Consider the following 17,625-nt stretch of genomic DNA (forward strand, 5'->3'; position numbering starts at 1 on the left):
GGTCCCTTTTAGATACAAATTTTTTCACCAAACTTTTATAAATCAACAGGGACTCCCCAAATCCGAAAAAAATCGCAATAATTAAAAAATTCATATAATATTAATGTTGTACAATCTGTTCCCAGGGCTAGTTACTAGTTCGTCTCAAAGCCAAGTTAAAAACCTAATGCAGTTAATTCATTTTTTAGAGGTTTTTTTTTAATTTTCAATTTTTTTTTTTCTGTGGGACAAGCTTCAAGAATAGACCACCTTTTCATATCTCAAGGAGGTTTCACTGTGGTCAAGATGAAGAATTTTATTGTGATTTACGATTTAGGCTATTTTGACGTCTGGCGATATCAGACATGAGATTTTAGTGCGGTGGATTTGAAAATAAATCAATAAAACAGAAAAAAACCTGAATAATGAATGTGCAAAAAGCGGGCAATTTTACTAATGCGGGCACACTTAAAGCCAATTTACCTGTCTATATTCTCGTCTCGTCAACACTTTTCCATTCAGTACCCTCCACAGCAACTTGAAGGCCACTTTGAGGTCCAATCCCAGAAGTCGAAATCCATGCCAGTAATGGAGAATCTCATCTTTAATTCTCGTCATGATTGATTTCTTCGGCAATACCACCGTCTTTGACGGTTCCGCCACATCAGGAGACACCGCGGCAGTCGCTCCTTTCTTCACCTCTTCCTCTTTTTTGATTTCTTTCAAATGTTTTACGGTGGATTCGATCTTTGTGTCGGACTCTGCAAGTTCTTTCCGGTGCCTGGATGTGGAGTGCACCCATCTTGCGGACGACGTCGATAGCGGGTGTCTCTGACGTACAGACAAACATGGCTGACAAACGCCCCATGAAGGTGTGCTTAAAGTTTTTGTGATGTGCAACCAGTCCTCTGTAGTAATACCATGACTACCACTATTATAACCAAAAACCGATGATGATGATGATAAACTCGAATAGGACCTCCTATATAGTAAACTATTTCTGTACCTGTTGGAATTACAAGTGAAAAGATTTTTTATTTTTTAGTTAAGAACAAATGTAGGCCTGTGGCATAAGCTGACACACAAGTCAGAACTCAGAAATAAATTTGCCTATCTATATTAACCCTAACATACTGAAGGCTTTTTGAAAGGGGAGGGAAGGAGGGATGGAGGAAGGAAAGTAGGGAGGGAGAGAAGATTGGAGGAAAGAATGAAGGAAGGAAGGAAGGAAGGAAGGAAGGAAGGAAGGAAGGAAGGAAGGAAGGAAGGAAGGAAGGAAGGAAGGAAGGAAGGAGATGGAAAAGAAAACCTGCTTTCTCTGGTGCATTTTGAACAACAGACTCCACGGGAGCTGGACACCTGTCTGGGGATAACGCCCAACAGGGGGTGTATCTTGGCCAACCAAGCTTTCCGTGCCCATATGTGTGTCGGCATGATGATATCGGATCACATGGGATACTTGCGCTTTGCAGTTTGCTTTGTGCTGTAGCCTTTTGATAGGATTGGGGTTTTAAAAGACTTTGCGAACCTTGAATCCACTGGCAGGGACTGTCTTTTAGAATTTGCAGGAGAGCATTAAATAGCTCTTCTGGAGCCTTAAAGGGGAGCTGTTTATAGCATTTACCATAGAACATACATAAGGAGAGAAAGGAGAACTAAGGAGAGCTAAAAATCACTCTCCTATATCAGATTTGAGGAGAGCAGTAGAGAGTGATTGCTCTCGCTCTCCTCAAAAGGCAGTCCCTGCACTGGTCTGTCCAAAAATGACCCACATCCTGAAAATCTGAAGTTAATCCGCCCATCCATTCACAAGATACAGCACCCGGCCGGAAGCACAGATGGCTGGACATTGCAAAAACAGTATTTTTTCGGGTACCCGGATGGCGGATCCCCGCCCGAAAATTTGGTGAGAGCCTTAAGAGTAAATCCGTAAAGTGAATATAAGAGTGCAGTTAAGATGCCTTTTGGCAACACCTCATTGTGTGACTCACCTATCTAGGACCTGTGTATTATCTCTTTCTAAGTGATATTTCCTGGCAACATTGGGACTGGTGGCTATACATCTTGTACCTGAAGGAAAGGAATTAATCATATTCAGCATTAATTATATTACATAATACCGTAACCACCCGGGTATAAGCCCACCTTCAGGTATTAAGCCCACCCCCTACTTTTCAAAACATTCTTGGAACACGGGTGCACTTGGCTATAAGCCCAGTACTAAATTTTGGCCAAGTTCTTAAATCAAATCAATGCTTTTCTCTCACATTTAAGAACAAATATAAAAAAATATCAGTTGTTAATTAACATTCCACACTTAGAATTTTAAGAAATTAACATAGATGAAAGAAATTACTGGTGGTACATTGGGCATATACAATGGGGATGATTTTTCTTTTTTCTAAATTCAAGTACATGTACTAGCCCCTCCCCGGTTATAAGCCCACCCCCATTTTTGAAGTGAAATCTGCCATCTAGGGGGGTGTGCTTATACCCGAGTGGTTATGGTAATAATAAATGGTTTAAGGCGCAAAATCTTCTGAGGAACTCAGAGCGCGCAAAAACATGAAAAAGACAAACAAACAAAAAATTTAACAATTTAATTCTGTAAATCTGGAAAAGCTTGACGAAATAGGTTTTAAGCTGACGTTTAAATTGTGGATGTTATTTCTTCCACAATTACAAAGTTTGTTTGGAACTTTGACTTTGAATAGGGTGGCCACAATGCTAGCTATTGTGTGTACCCCTGCCTACATACACAAATGTATGGTAGAAATTGTAACAGATTCTGCAGCAGTTGGGAAACTTTTGGGCATTTTGAACTCATATAATTTGTCTCCTAGTAACTTCTGTGCAAACCCGACTACCTAATTAGATCGAAAATTTTCTGCTCGTAATGAAGGTGAATATAGCACTTTTGTACGGTCACGCATAAAAAAGTTACGCACAAAATAAATTTTTGTCATCAAATAAAACTATTTTCCCAAAGATGTACAATTATGCTATATTCAGTTTTACAATCTAGACCCTCAGAGCAAAATCCTGTGCAAAAATCAGACAATTTGGTTGTGTAGTTTAGGAAATACAGGCCTTTGAAGGTCATAATTGGCATATAATAGCGCCCTCAATGGTGAAAATCACACATATTTACCTTAAAAGTCCTGGCAAAAGAGTTATTTTTGTGATTTCAGCCATTTTAAAAATGTTGTAAAAAAGCAAATATAGCAATTATGACCCTGGATTTTTAATATTTGCATATAATGAACATTAAATAAACAAAAACAATACATCTCATGCCTTCTTTGGCTTTATTCCCACAATTATCGCTTCATGAATATGCAAATTTATGACAAAATCGGGATTTCCCTAAAAATGGGGTAAAAATGGCCAATTTTGTGAATCTTTATAAGACTGAATCTTTGCAACGGATTGTCCGATTGAGTTGATTCAAAAGGTTTTTTAAATCATTTTGCAGAAGGAACAATCCTGACAGAAAAAGTAATTCCAGGGGTGGGTTTGAAATTTTCATGTGACCACCCTACTTTGAAGGTGTACTCCACAACGCTTCTGTAGAAGCCAAGCGTGAAGGGATGTGAGGGCGCGGGTGGTTAATTACTAGCAGCGTTGTTGTGTCTTTCTTAGGTGGCTTGTTACTTGGTCTTTGAAGGTTTCTGTTGCAGTTAGGTTGACTAGTTGTTCCACTCGCTGATGGTCTTGGGAATGAAAGACTCTTGTAACAACTCTTGGTGGCTTGCGGTCTGTTGAATGCCTTTGTGTTAATTCTACGAGTGTGGCGGGCGACTGGTGTGAGAAATATTTGCCCGGTTATGGCGACCTGACCGGTGACTATTTTCTGCATCAATGTAAGGCGGTTTGAATGGCAATGTAACTGTAGCGTGTGCCGGCCATGCGTTTTGAGTTGGGCCAGTAAATAGGTGGAGATGTAACATGCGCGCGACATTTTGGCATTCATCTTTCTCATTTTCTCAGTTAATATATGCAGCCTATACAAATGTAGTTAAATTTGGTGTCAAATTAAAGCTTGTGATGAGTCCAATTGATACAATAAACATAATAAATGTTGTAAAAAGTTATTAACATTTGAATAATTAGCATCTATCATAATGTGTGGGGTGTCTGATCAGGAGGAGGAGGATCAGGAGGAGCAAATTTAATAAAAGTGATCCCCAGGGGTTATATGAGGCAAGAGGTCCAAATGTTTCTTTTTTCATATTTTTACAATTCACTTTAAACTACATACTTAAACACCATACAATCATATTCCAGGTAATTTAATTTGCTTGTAGAGAGCTACGAAAGATACAGTTACGGGTTTACACATTGAAGTCAATGGGAAAATATGCCTACAAAGAGACTGGCACAAAATCATTTTAATTTTATTGAACCCTATGATATTATTATGTACGTGTATAAAAAGCTCTGACTGAGAGGAATTCAAATATGGAACTTGTATCGAATGTGTGTCATCGGCCCGGTCATCGGCCCTCAGACACACACATAGTCACAGAGTTCTGCAGTAGCATGTTGTTGATATTTTTTTTAATGTTTACTTTAATGACAGTTCTAATAACATCAACTGACAACTCAAATACAAATGAATTTTCTGTTATGAGCCAGGAACCCTATTTGCATAACATTGGTGATTGTTACGTAAGAGTAAGGCGGGTTAAACGAACACAGGCATTGAGATTAGGGAACATGGAGATGTCCATTGCCTCGTCGAAGAACGGTGTTCCCCTATAGCCAAAATAATAAATTCTCGATCATGAGAGCCAATTTGGGAACGCACAGTTATTTGCGCCGAGCGTACTACGCAAAGACCGGCGCTTACGGCACAAACACAGCTTTTGAGAATTGACCAATCACAAGGCAAGGTCAAGGTTCGGTCATGCAGGTTGCGCAATCGTGTTATTCTATGAAAAATACGCTGACGCAGAAGGTACATCCTCTCATGATTGAGAATTTATTATTTTGGCTATAGTCTTATTACTGTTTATGTTCCTTTTAGTTAAAAGGGGAGGGGCAAATACGGGGAGGGCGAGGGCGGTATAGAAAATATTTTATTTACGTTTGAGGGTACCGAATTAGTAAATAAAGGATATCATTTGGCAATTTTAATGTTATGCAATCAAGTTTACAACACTTAGTCTTACAATGAGCAGAAAGTTACTGAGTCACAAGTACCAATATTGATTACCTCAAGTGGCCTACTGTAGACTGTAGTGTAGTGACCAGATATGACCCTGTGCGATTTCCATGTTATTTTGCAATAACAAAACCATGTTTTCCTTGATTTTGGTATGAAATTGAGCAAATAAAATTGTCATGTGCATGTCAATTTGGAGTTATTAAGGGCAACTAAAACTGATTTGAGGTAAGTTTTATCTGTTTGGAATCTGTATTGACTATTCTGAGGGAATTACTGCAATGACCAATGTAAACAAACTAACTCATGGCCCATAAAGCCATATCATCATGAACATGGTGTACTGGTTTTCAGTACCCTGTTTTCCATTAGTACAAGGAACTTATACGATGTCCTCATTCACAAACTGATACTATCTGTCCATCGTATAAGACTGTTACCGCACGGCAGCTGGTTGAAGGAATATTACACAGTCAAGAATAGGCTCCATCATTTTTTTTTTTCTTATCCCTCCCAGTCTCCCAAAACATCAAAACATCAAAAGCCTTGCACATTTACTTACTTAAAGACTGTCCTTTTTCATTATTGAACACAGACAAAGTAGGGCCAAGCTACCTAGAAATGGTCAAATTTTGGCAAGAAATATCTCTGTCTGTGTAATCCTATGTAAGTCCCATCACATCGTTATCGGCGATCATGATTTTTTTTTTCTGAAGTTTGGCTGGTACCAACTAGCGTCATGCATGTGACGTGACACAGCTAAAATAATCGACCGGAAATCGGGGATCATTAAAACATCAACAAATTTCAAAACACAGAAAGCAGTAAACTTAAAGGCCCATTCAGTGATTTGCTCATCCGGACGATCGTAAAAATCATCAAAATTCAGATTTTGGTACCTTTGTAATTGGCATAGATGTGCTAACATAGCCTGCTAGTGGTTCGGTCGAAAGCCGTGTATTTTAGACAAAATAAAGCATTTGCATGATTCTGGACTTTTGATACTGACAGTACAAAAAGCCCGACTCGAGATCGACTCCACCGTACCAACACGCGTTGTGTATTGTTTCTACTACTTATTACATCAGTAGCTACTATTTTAAACAAAATACACAATTTTAACTGTTTTCATATTTGAATTGACCGTTAGTTTGCCTCGGTGACCTTTAATTGCTTATTTTGTTTTCTACTACAAAAATTAAGCGCCTGTTTTAAATCAATTTAGACTCTACTTCCCCGTGTTAGAAACACTGGACTAGGAAGTTTTCCAGTCGATTAATTGGGCGCACTGTACTAAAAATCTCGATTTTCTCGAGTCGATCTGAGTTGAAGTAGAAAACCTTTCTAAAACTTCTGTTTTTGACTAATTTGTCGATGTATTCAGGGAAAAGTGGTTTAATGAAATTCTGTAGACTTATTCTTTATTTCTAAGCAACTCTGACAAATTTCCATTTTTTTTAATGTTCCTGTGAAATCACTGAAAGGGCCTTTAAGGGGGTACTACACCCATTGATTTTTTTTTGCATTTTTTGCATTTTGTGAAGAAATTACAAAAAAAATTGGACAAAGTGGTATGCAAAATGAAGGGCAAATCTTCTCGTTTTATTGGTGGCATCGGTATCAATGTAGCTTACATGCTTTTGAAGATAGAAGCCAAAAGGAGGTACATCACTGATGATTTAAATTCACTTCATTTTGGAAAGCTTACTATCAACGGATTTCGTTAAAGTTTTGGATATGTGTTGCTAACACATTAGGGAAATAATGTTGATATGTAAAATGGGAATAAGTGGTCCCTGATTTCTTTTATGACTTCATGAACTTGGTGCTCCACAACTATCAAAAAAACGAACCGGTTAAAATGCTTCTATTTTCAATGTCGAGCTATATTTTGTATTTTGAACTTGCAACACTATGTCACTGAAACTTAATTAAACCATAGGTAACAGGTTACCACAACCACACTACAGCAATGTTGAAAAAGATTGTATTTTTGTCACCTATACCACCATATTAGGTAGTTTTCCGTAAGCTTCATTTTTGTGATTTTCATTTTGGTAACTATTTTATATTTATTTGCCCAATCCAACTCAACTAGGCAATCTAAATTGTACTCACCATTTACATCCCAAGGTATTTTAGTATATCCACCTCACACATTTCCATTATATATCCAGTAACAGACAAAATATCAAAATTGATGCCTCATTATGACATGTATGATATCACAGACTATCACATGTATTCAAAATTGATGCCTGAAATTGACCTGAACCAATTGACCTATAACCTGACCTTTGATGACCTTATAGCCTTTTTTAATCTCTTTTCCTAACAACATATAGATACATACATGGTGTAGTATTAAATTGTCTATGTGGAAGAGATTATTTAGGCCTATTTAATTTATTCAACTGGTGTTATAATCAGTGAGTATATTTCTATAGATAGTATAAGGCCGCGTAAAATTAATGTTTTGGTTCTCGTCCGGAGGATTTTCAGGATTTGACGAGGGAGGGAGGTGTTTTTTTTTTTTTTTTTTTTTTTTTTTGGGGGGAGCAAGCGGAGTTGGATTTTTGCTAGTGTTGGCTGTGCATCCAGTAACTGCAATATATGCCCAATGCCCCCCCCCCATATATTTGGGACCTCCCTCCAGCCCTCGAATTAAGGATCTGAAGGGGCACGGCAACTTTTTTAGGGCAAGTTGATAATTGCCGTGGATTTTCACTGAAAAGGCAAGGCAGCACGGCAATTTGTAATATTTCAAAAGGGCATCAAGGCAACTGTTGAAAATTTGAGAAGGGCACCAAGGCAATTTTTCAAAAGCGAATAGATGAATTACCGTCAGCTGAATTCGACACCAAAGCTAGGGTAGCGCTAGGTTGCTTTTTGGGGTCCCGGACCCACTAGAATAGAGTTCGGACCCCCTGTTTTGAAATTTTCTGCAAGTTCAGGGGTCCCTGCAGACCCCCAGTTTTTCAACCTAGCGCTGTTGCAGACTATTTATGCTGTATTTATGCAACTCAGACTCACCAAACTCTACTCCGGACCCCCTACTTTTTAATTTTCTGCAAGTTCAGGGGTCCCTGCAGACACCGGAGTGTTTAGTTCTAGCGCTACCCCTGCACCAAAGTAAAATTCGACTCTCAACTTTACACTAAAACTAACCTGATTGCTTAAAAAAAACCTGCTTTTTACTTAAATTTTGCGATCCCTAGTTCTGAGCTGCAAAACTGACTCGAAATGTAGCGATGAAACAGCTGTAACTTTGGTAATAATATTGATCAAATTCGCCGGATAAAAACTATTTTGTGCAAAACATATCTAGAGATGGGCTCACATGTACAAGATAAGACGATACCGGAAGGGTATCGCCATCGGTTTGCAATGGGAAGTCAATGTTTGATAATCGAGAGAACAATTGATTTGCCCAGCGCTCAGATTTTGTTCACGACACGAGGTCAAGGACGCTATAGTTACTAACAGCGTTTCTGATTGGTCGATAGTATGTTGAAGGTATTTCTCTGACCAATCGAGAAAATGAAATCAGACTTCTAGTAACCAGATAATGTATAAGCCGATGTGATTGGCTGAATATGTAATTTGTGTATGGAGCATCAAACACGGTCTGCCAGGTCTGTTAAGAGAGGTAGTTTTAAAGAGGCCCCAGGCAGCATCAGACACGAAAATAGAAAAGTAAAAAAAATTGAGGGGGAAAAAATCCGCGAAAAAAACGATTTTTTTCTGGTTTTTTCCAAAAAACACAAAAACCCAAACCGAGGCGGGCGGGGACGAGAACCAAAACATTAATTTTATGTGGCCTAACAAAGGATTTAATGTATTCTATTCATGTATTCTACTTGGACATGTTCAATAGAATAAATTATGGTTTGTTATGAAACAAATATCTCAGTTACCAGGATACAGTAAACAAAAAAATATATAGGGCTAAAATGATTTTCTAAAATGGTTTAAAACCACTTTTTATGTAGAGATATTTTATAAGTTCAGGACATGAGATGATGAACATATTTATATACTTTATAAATTTGCAACAAAAAAAAGAAGATGGGTAGTGGGTACTGATGAAAATCAGGGTATTAAAGCGGTCCGAATTTTGAGCCATACAAGTTTACGTGGTGAACTAGTTTTCCATGGGTGACTGTAGCCTAGGAACCCATGGATTCGATCCATGTAAGACAAACTGCTGAAATCATCACCAGCAGGGCATCTGAGCAGAAATTTTAAGTCAACAAAAATTTTAGAAACAAAGTATGGGGAGCAAATTTTAAAGAAAACTCCGACCTGGCTGTTCCGGCCGGCTGCAGGTCAACTCACATATCAAACTGAATCAATGATCACGTCCCTGTCGTCCCCTTGCCCTGATTACATGATAAATGATGATTATGACATTTACCATTTTAGTTACATACACATTCGTCATTCATGACATTGTACGTCAGACACGGTGTTGCAATATGAATTTCGTACAGTTATGTACATGTACATGCACACATTGAAAACCTTTGCGTGAAAGTACGTTTGTTATGACCACATGCATGCAATGAATGGCTGGAAATCATGCAGTAGTTTCTGTCGTTTTATACAATGACACTTAAATGGAATGAATGTGATGATGAGTCTATGGAATACTTACCTTGTTGCCAACCTATAGTATTGTAAGAAACGATCTTATTTGCCCGTGTTAGGGTAAAACATCGACATAAACCGGCGCATGACATAGTTCAATGTGATCATTCAGGTTGCCCGAGCATGTTGTCAGAGAAAATGTTGTGCAAATAATAAACAGAGTTGCCAGTTTTTGTTCAAATAAACCTAAAAAGAGTTTCCCTGATTCCCTCACGGATCCCAGCCCGGCGAAAAGAAAGTCTATGTGCAGTTTCATGTTTCCATGTTTTCCATGGCAAGTTTCCCGCCACCCGACTGTATCAGACTTGCATCATTTATTCATAAGATTGCCTTGTCATTTAAAAAATGAATAGGTTCTTGTCAAAATGAATAGGTTCTTTAAAAAAAAGTCCGAAACAATGAATTTTTAATAGCCGGGGATAGTTTTTTCTCCGAAATGGATAGGCCTACAAGCTAAAAAAAAATCTTTTTTCTTAGCGCGTCCATGTCAGCTGAAACAGCAAATTAATTTTTTATTTCCCTTTATTCTTTTTTTTATTTCTCTCTTTTTTTTCCTTTTTTTTTTTTTTTTTTTTGTTGCCGTAAACCATGAAGTTCTGAAACATATTTTGAAGAAAATTTACTTGATTCGATACTCTTCTATTGTACTTTCTTCTGTGTATTAAAAAAATCAATTACAATTGTACTTTTGCATACTCAAAAATTACATAAAAGACCCCCATTCACTGGTCCCAGCTAAAGTGTAAAAAAATTGTTTATAAATTGCTTAAAAGTGAAGGATAAGTCATTCAAATTGTCATTTGGTATATTTTAAATGAAAACTTATGGCAAAAAACGAAGAAAACAGCAGAATTGACAAAATTGAAACCCCCATTCAATTTTTTTTTTTCGGGGGCATTAGGGGCAAAGTGAATTTCAGGGGGGCAAAATCCCGCTGGGCAAAATCAAAAATTTTGCGCAAAATTACCGCAAAAGTGGAATTTTTCGTAATTTTGGGTTTTTCTTGGGGGGCAAGAGTTCTGGTGGGATACAAAAGGGCTTCGTAATGAGATAAATCATGCAATTTTGCTAATTTTTTTAACTTCTATAATCATTTAATGCTTTGAAAATCAACATGTTGCCAATACCTAACATTTGATTAAAGTAACAAGTTTAAATCTATCAGTTTCAAGGAAAGTACAAGTATAATTTTTAATTGCATGGTTTCACGCGTAAAAAGTGAGACACCAAAATTTACACGTGAAACCTTTTTGTCAAAAAGCCTGTATTTTGACAATGTGTTAATATGAATCCAAATAGTGATTTTATTTTTAATTTAGTACATTTTGGTAACAAGATAAACCAGAAAGGAACATATAAATATAAAAAATGAAAGAGGTACAGGTTATCATAATCACCTGTCTTTTTATGTCACAATAAAAAGGCAAAAAATTACCTATTTTTCACATTTTTGTTAAATTTTCATTATCTTTTCTGATTTTCAACCAAATCCAAAGTATGTCATTTTATAAATGCATATTGATAATTATAGCAACATAAAAATAATAAATCTTTGGGATATTTTCATGTACATGTAAATATGCTTAAAATGTGTAATGAGGTTCCACCATTCTGCATTTTGCTATATTGGCCTTCACATTTATGGAATCACACAAATTCAAAAAATCGTGTTTTTCTCGAAAAGTGGGTAAACTACTAGCAATGGATTTTTGGAAGATATGAAAAAGGCTAAAATAATGATTTGATAAAGTTAAAAGGCCCCATGTCACAGGGACAATTGCCTTAAGTTGTCAAAATAGTATAAAGTTTCTCAAAAGTTGTTTAAAGTTTCACAAAGTTGCTTAACCTTTTTTCAAAACTGTCTGAAGTTGCTGAAAACATGCTCAAAATTGAATTAAATTAAAAAAAATACATAACAAAAAAAGGAGAAAAAAGTTCCAAGGCCTTCATCAAACGCAATTTAGGAAAGTACAGCTTTAGAAGTAAAAAAAAAAAAAAAAGATCCTGACCTACCTACCCTATTTTTTTTTATGTTACGCCAATTTTTTAGGCCTTGTCAGCTTTCATCAAACGAAATCCCTAAATTTATTACATTTGGCAACATTTAAATGGGCACGGTCATGCAAAAGAGGCCCGTTATAATTTGTAACCTTTGACCTAACTCCAAAATTAAAATTTTTTATGGCAGAATCGTTCAATGTTTATATTTTTAAGCATACTGGCCCATATTTAGAGACCAAACCAGTCTACAACTGGGAGCTGAGAACATTTGAGATATTAGGTAATAATAAACTTGACGAAAAATCACAGTAGGTTTGCAAAAGAAGCTAAAACATGCAAAAAACATTGGACAAAGGAAGGAAAGCGCTTCTGACATGCATCACACGCTCGGCCTTTTCCGCTGACACCCGTCTTTCCTCGTCAATTTCCGTCATCCAATCACCGCGTCCGTATTTGGCGCTCTAGCACTTCGGTAATCCTCGGCTTGTGTAGTTGACTAATTTTCAGCCATCGAGGCTTGTGTGGTGAAAAAATAATCCGGAAAGAAGATACCAGTCGATTAAAAAAGGTTCGCATTTTGTGATAAATCAAAGAGTTTTAAATAATTAAACCCCGATCTGTTGTAGACAATATAAAATGATATTTGATAGTAAACATATTGGGGAAGAATTTGACGCAGTGTCTCAGAAAACAAGCTTTTTACCGTAGCATTTTTATTTCATGATTTAAAATGTGTGTCGGCCATTCATTGATACAAACATGTTTGACCTGAATTCATAAAATATTGCTGTAATAATTATCATTATTATACTTTCTAGGCATACAAAATATATTTAACTTGCAGGTCTGAATTCTAAGATATTGTAGCAATGTTACTGCGTGTAGTATGTATCAGAAATATTCATAGGAAAAAAATTGGGGTAAATTTGTCACATGTTATTGATTGATTGAAATGAATCTGTATTTCATGACATTTGAAAATTATTTGCATGGAATTATTTTGTAGATTTCTTGAAGTATCTTGTATTAAGCTATTTTGTTGTGATGTATGTGTTACAAAATAATACTGCTCTATTATGAGAGCATTTTGGTTTAATTTCTGATGCTGGTTTCTATTTCCCAGTAATTTTGTTGCTCAATTGTGTAATAAATTTTGCATGATTTAATATGCATGCATATCAGCAAGCTGCAGCAATCCACAAATTACACCATTTATTGTTTTACCATGATTCAGCATGCATTTATAAAACTTGTGTGTGTCTTTTATATAATAATAATTCCTTAATTCTTCTTAAATTCTAGGTCTATCATCATTCTACATGCCAATGACATGCATGAGACGTCGTGTACACGTACATTTTGTAAATTACAAGTTGATAAATGTTTTGCCAAATATTCTTTTGCAATAAATAATAATGTGGCCGCTTTTCGCTTACTTTGTAAAAAGGATTTGACTATTATTACATTTTTTAAGCTGCACTGGTCTTGTTGATGGTCATGCTGATTTGTGCTACGTACATCATGTATTTTGTTTGTCTTTTTTATGCATATTAAAAATAGAGAAAAAAGAGATTGCTCTCGCTCTCCTCAAAGTCAAAAGGCAGTCCCTGGCGAAATATCTTAATTCTCGATCATGATAAATGAGAGCCAATTGCAATTGTATGACTTGCGTACGCACAGATATTTGCGTTGAGCATACTATGCAACGCAATCACATCTTTTGAGAATGGTCAGAATTTCATTTTGCAGTGCGAGAATCAATCTTGATTTTTGTAGAATACATTTGCGTATAAAATCATTTGCTTCTTGCAAATCAACTTCTGTGTTTAACCCCCAAAGCAAAGTTTGCGAGAGTCAACTACATGTAGGATTCACACAAATCTGTTTACGAGAATCTTGAATTCTTGATTGATTCTCGGATTCAGCAATATAGGGGGTATTTAATCAGGCTTGAGAATTTCCCTTTTTAAAAAGCAATTCCTTTTTTTTTTGCCCAAATTTTTGCGTTTTTATTTCTTTTTAGCCCATTTTTGCCATAATTTATCCGCCTTCAATTCCAGGATTTTCCTTTTTTTTTCATTGAAATGTATTCTCATGCTTGTTTAATTTGCACTATCTATGAAATTTGGAAAAGGGTACAAATTTTATGTCAATATTTAGTGTCATTGAAAAGGGGTGTTTGAAATATTCTGGTTTTTGGTGAAATTTTGTCCTCAATTTTGCATGAAAAATGGGGGTAAATTTGATCAAAAATCATTGCAAAGGGGGTCTTTTGATGAAAGATTTGGTAACTCTCATGGTTAACAACTTTTGTGTCGAGTTAGGGGGGCGGGGTATATTTGTATGCACTCATTTCTATCATCGCATAAATTAATTTCAACAAGAGTGAACTGTATTTTTGGCTGTGTTTGTTGTGTGGGCTTATTTTATAGTGCAGATAATTGGTTGGCTATCTGGTTAGGCCCTTCGCATTTGATTATTAGTTTCCTGTTTACCGCCCGCGTCCAAAATTGAAAATCTCAAAATAATTAATTATTTTATTTTTATTTCTAATTTTCTCCTTTAAAATAACTTTCAACTACTTCTACTTGCCATTTTCTGACTTTAATGATGATGAATGAACAAAGAGTACAACTCCAACTTCACTTATTTATAAAATCAAATATTGTTGTGAAATAATTAAATGCCCGCTCTAGTCAAAACGAGTCAATAGTTGCTAATAATAGTTTAAACTAAATAAAGAAAATAAAAGATAATTAATAATTAATAATTAAAAGTCACCTCGTCTCTTTTTCAAAATCTTTAACAGGAAACTAATAATCAAGTGCGAAGGGCCTTATTGGGTTTCCACTCAGCACCACGCAATAACGTCTGCCAATTTGTTCGTTCGCATTCGGAATCTAATATTGTTCATTCATTTCATTCGGCTTTGAAGCAGGCGACTACATGTACAAGTACAAAGCTTGACTTTTGTTGCAAGTGATTGTTGGACTTCTCCACACATGCTCCAGTTTCATTCCAATTTCCTTTCTCACGAAGTAAGGGCTAAGAGTAAGCTGTGTAAAAACAGTAGAATTTATGGATGATATTGTAATACCATGACCATACAACAATGCATGTACATGTATAGTATTTAGGGTGTGATTTTCGGTAATTTTGTGTCCGGGTACTGCACATTTTTCGGTACCAAATTGCAAAAAAAAAAAAAAAATTTGCACATTGTTTTGTGTTTTTAATATGAAAATTGATACATAGTTTTCATGTCAGGGAATTTCCTGCCCGGGTAATAGGATTATCAGGCGGGACTCGAATTCCCGGGACTCACTCACACCCTTAATAGTATTGGCTATAAATTTTTAATGAAAAAAACATGAGAAACAAAACATGTAAGCTAAAAATATGACTTGCTCTCAGGTTAAAATGTGTAAAATGGCAGTCGATGTGAACACCAACCAAATCACATAGACCGCGATGATACTGGTATTGTGCATCAAGCAAAAATGTGATTTTACTTGAAATGCTGATAATTTGGCAATGAACTGGATAGAGTTGAAGTGTTGCCAGTTTTAAGCTTACTCACTTGATATGGCATGAAAGTTTCTGCATTTCGGTCACTACATCATTAATTCATTTTACTGTGTCTTATTATTTTGCAGGAAACGTGTGCCTCAATTCCGTGTAAACCTTTTTGGGAGCATCTTTACCAGAAGGAAAAGGGTATCGAATCGACCGATACCCCACTGACCAGTGGAAACACCTGGTGCTGGTGGTGACCAGCACCCAGATCATGAATCCAGACCAACGCAATATATTGCCCCCGGTGCCCCCACTCTACAGTGACTCGGAAACTCCGAGTAGACCAAGCTACAGTACATCATCGTCGGCGATGCAATCAATGCCTTATGGTTCGTCCACGCAAGCTTACAGTCATATTCCTCTTAATCCTATGCCCGGCCCGCCCTATCATAAGATAGCAGAGCCCGTCAGGCAGCAGGCGCCCTCAAGTTCCTCTTCGTCATTGTACCAGCAGTATTCTCAGCAAGGGTACAGTCAGCAGCAGCAGCAGCACAACAGCAGCCTTATACACAGTCCTATCCACAACAGCAGTTCTACAGTCCGCAATCGGGCTATCCACAACAGTCCTATAACAACCCCATGCATTCTATGTCTCAGCAGTTTATGCCCCAGCACGTTCCATATCAGCAACATTCCCCGCAACCACCCACCACTACCGCAAATCAATCACAATTCTCGCCACAGAAATACGACACAGGGTACCAGCGGTCGTCGTATCAGCAAGACTCTGATCAAGGGATATCTGCCCAACAGCAGCAAACAGCGGTACCTCAGCAGCCGATATCATCCCAGCTTCAGCCTGATCCATCCGCTTTGCCCAAATCATCCTCACCCATCACACAAGGAATAACACCTTACTCACAGCAACAGCAGCAAGCTGACCTTTCACCTCAACAGCAACAGCTAACAGCAGCAACCATGCAGTCATCGCAAAATGCTACTGCCCCAACATACCAAGGGGTCATACAACAAACCACTACTACTAACATAGACGATAACATACAGGTAGCGCCTAAAACCACAGCGGAGATGTCGTCGCCGGCGGAAGCAGAGGATGCCAGTACGGGCTCGCCAGAAAATGCAATCAAACTGAAAATCAAAAAAACCTTTACAAACTCTGGTAAAGCAAAATTGACATCGTCGTTGTGCAGTGGGGAGGCGGGCGACAAAAGCAAAGACAGTGATAAAGGTGAAGACGATTCTTCGTCGTCAACTCAGGAATCCACCAGCCCATCAGAAACTGGCCAGCCGAGTCCGGGTGTTGGGAAACCGTTGACGGTAGCGGAGAAAAAGTTGAACGTCAAAGCTGTCAAGGCAGTGGGGTTGTCCAAGGCACCCGTTGCCATGGTTGCTGGTTCCAAACCACCTCCTAATAATGCATATGATGAGAAACCTTGCGAGTGGTTAGTTGGTGACCTGGTGTGGTCAAAGGTCAGCGGTCATCCGTGGTGGCCTTGCATGGTAGCATATGATCCTAATTTGGGGATCTATACAAAAATGAAAGGTGAGTTTACATTCAATTTAATTTGTAGCTATAATACAGATCATGAAGATCATCAGACATATGGAGTCATATTTTCAACATCAATTCTTGTCATCTCAATTTACTATAAAGGTGTTATTGATTGTCGTATGTGTCGTATTATCCTCAACATGACCCTAAATCCGACATGTCAGAATAAACTGCCCTTTTCGACACTTTTACGACTATCAAAAGGGGAAAAAATGGAATTTCCATGCTATTTTGTCCAAATAAGCTTACCGTATGATCATGTTGTCATCGGAAAGTCGAAAATTACCTCCCAAAGTTGACCTGAAATGAGCAGTAGAACGAACCAGGAGTATGTAACTATGTTTACACAGGAAGTTGGCGATCATAACTCATACTGGCATGATTTTAAGCTTGTCTAAGTATCCATTAGCATTTAGGTAATTACTGATTAGTGCTTGTGGACCTAACTCGGGTATGATTGCATGTCCTCAATTTGTAGTTTGAAATTCATGTACATATAGGTATTGATTCTTGTTTGAACAGTGTGCTTAGGACAATCAATTCAAATCCTAACAGTGGAATAAAATGATTGATATGAATACAATAGTAGTGCTTAGGAGACCTGTAATAAAAGAAATAAAAATAGATAAACATTACAAGCACCGTATGCCGTTAATGCCCGTTATTCATGTAGATTAGAGCAGCCCACTCCCAAGAAATGCTAATGATGACATATAAAGAAAGGAAGGAAGCAGAGGAA

At 37.3% G+C, this 17,625-nt stretch overlaps 2 protein-coding genes across 2 annotated transcripts in view; one reads left to right on the forward strand and one right to left on the reverse strand.

The window, feature by feature from the left end:
- LOC140162569 (mitochondrial proton/calcium exchanger protein-like) overlaps nt 1-9,916 on the reverse strand; it is a 28,675-nt gene extending 18,759 nt beyond the window's left edge. Inside the window, exons 1-3 of the mRNA XM_072185827.1 lie at nt 9,804-9,916; nt 1,971-2,049; nt 463-985 (exon numbers count right to left, since the gene is read on the reverse strand). Coding sequence (XP_072041928.1) covers nt 463-985; nt 1,971-2,049; nt 9,804-9,888 — 687 coding nt within the window. The 5' untranslated portion in view covers nt 9,889-9,916. The remainder of the gene's footprint in view (nt 1-462; nt 986-1,970; nt 2,050-9,803) is intronic.
- A 2,064-nt stretch (nt 9,917-11,980) lies between these two features.
- The window catches only part of LOC140162570 (histone-lysine N-methyltransferase NSD2-like), a 46,116-nt gene continuing 40,471 nt past the window's right edge, over nt 11,981-17,625 (forward strand). The window contains 3 exon segments of the mRNA XM_072185828.1: nt 11,981-12,365; nt 15,454-15,857; nt 15,860-16,877. Of these exon segments, the coding sequence (XP_072041929.1) occupies nt 15,585-15,857; nt 15,860-16,877 (1,291 nt within the window). The 5' untranslated portion in view covers nt 11,981-12,365; nt 15,454-15,584.

Source organism: Amphiura filiformis, chromosome 10 (assembly GCF_039555335.1).
Source record: "Amphiura filiformis chromosome 10, Afil_fr2py, whole genome shotgun sequence".
In the NCBI taxonomy this organism is placed as follows: Eukaryota; Metazoa; Echinodermata; class Ophiuroidea; order Amphilepidida; family Amphiuridae; genus Amphiura; species Amphiura filiformis.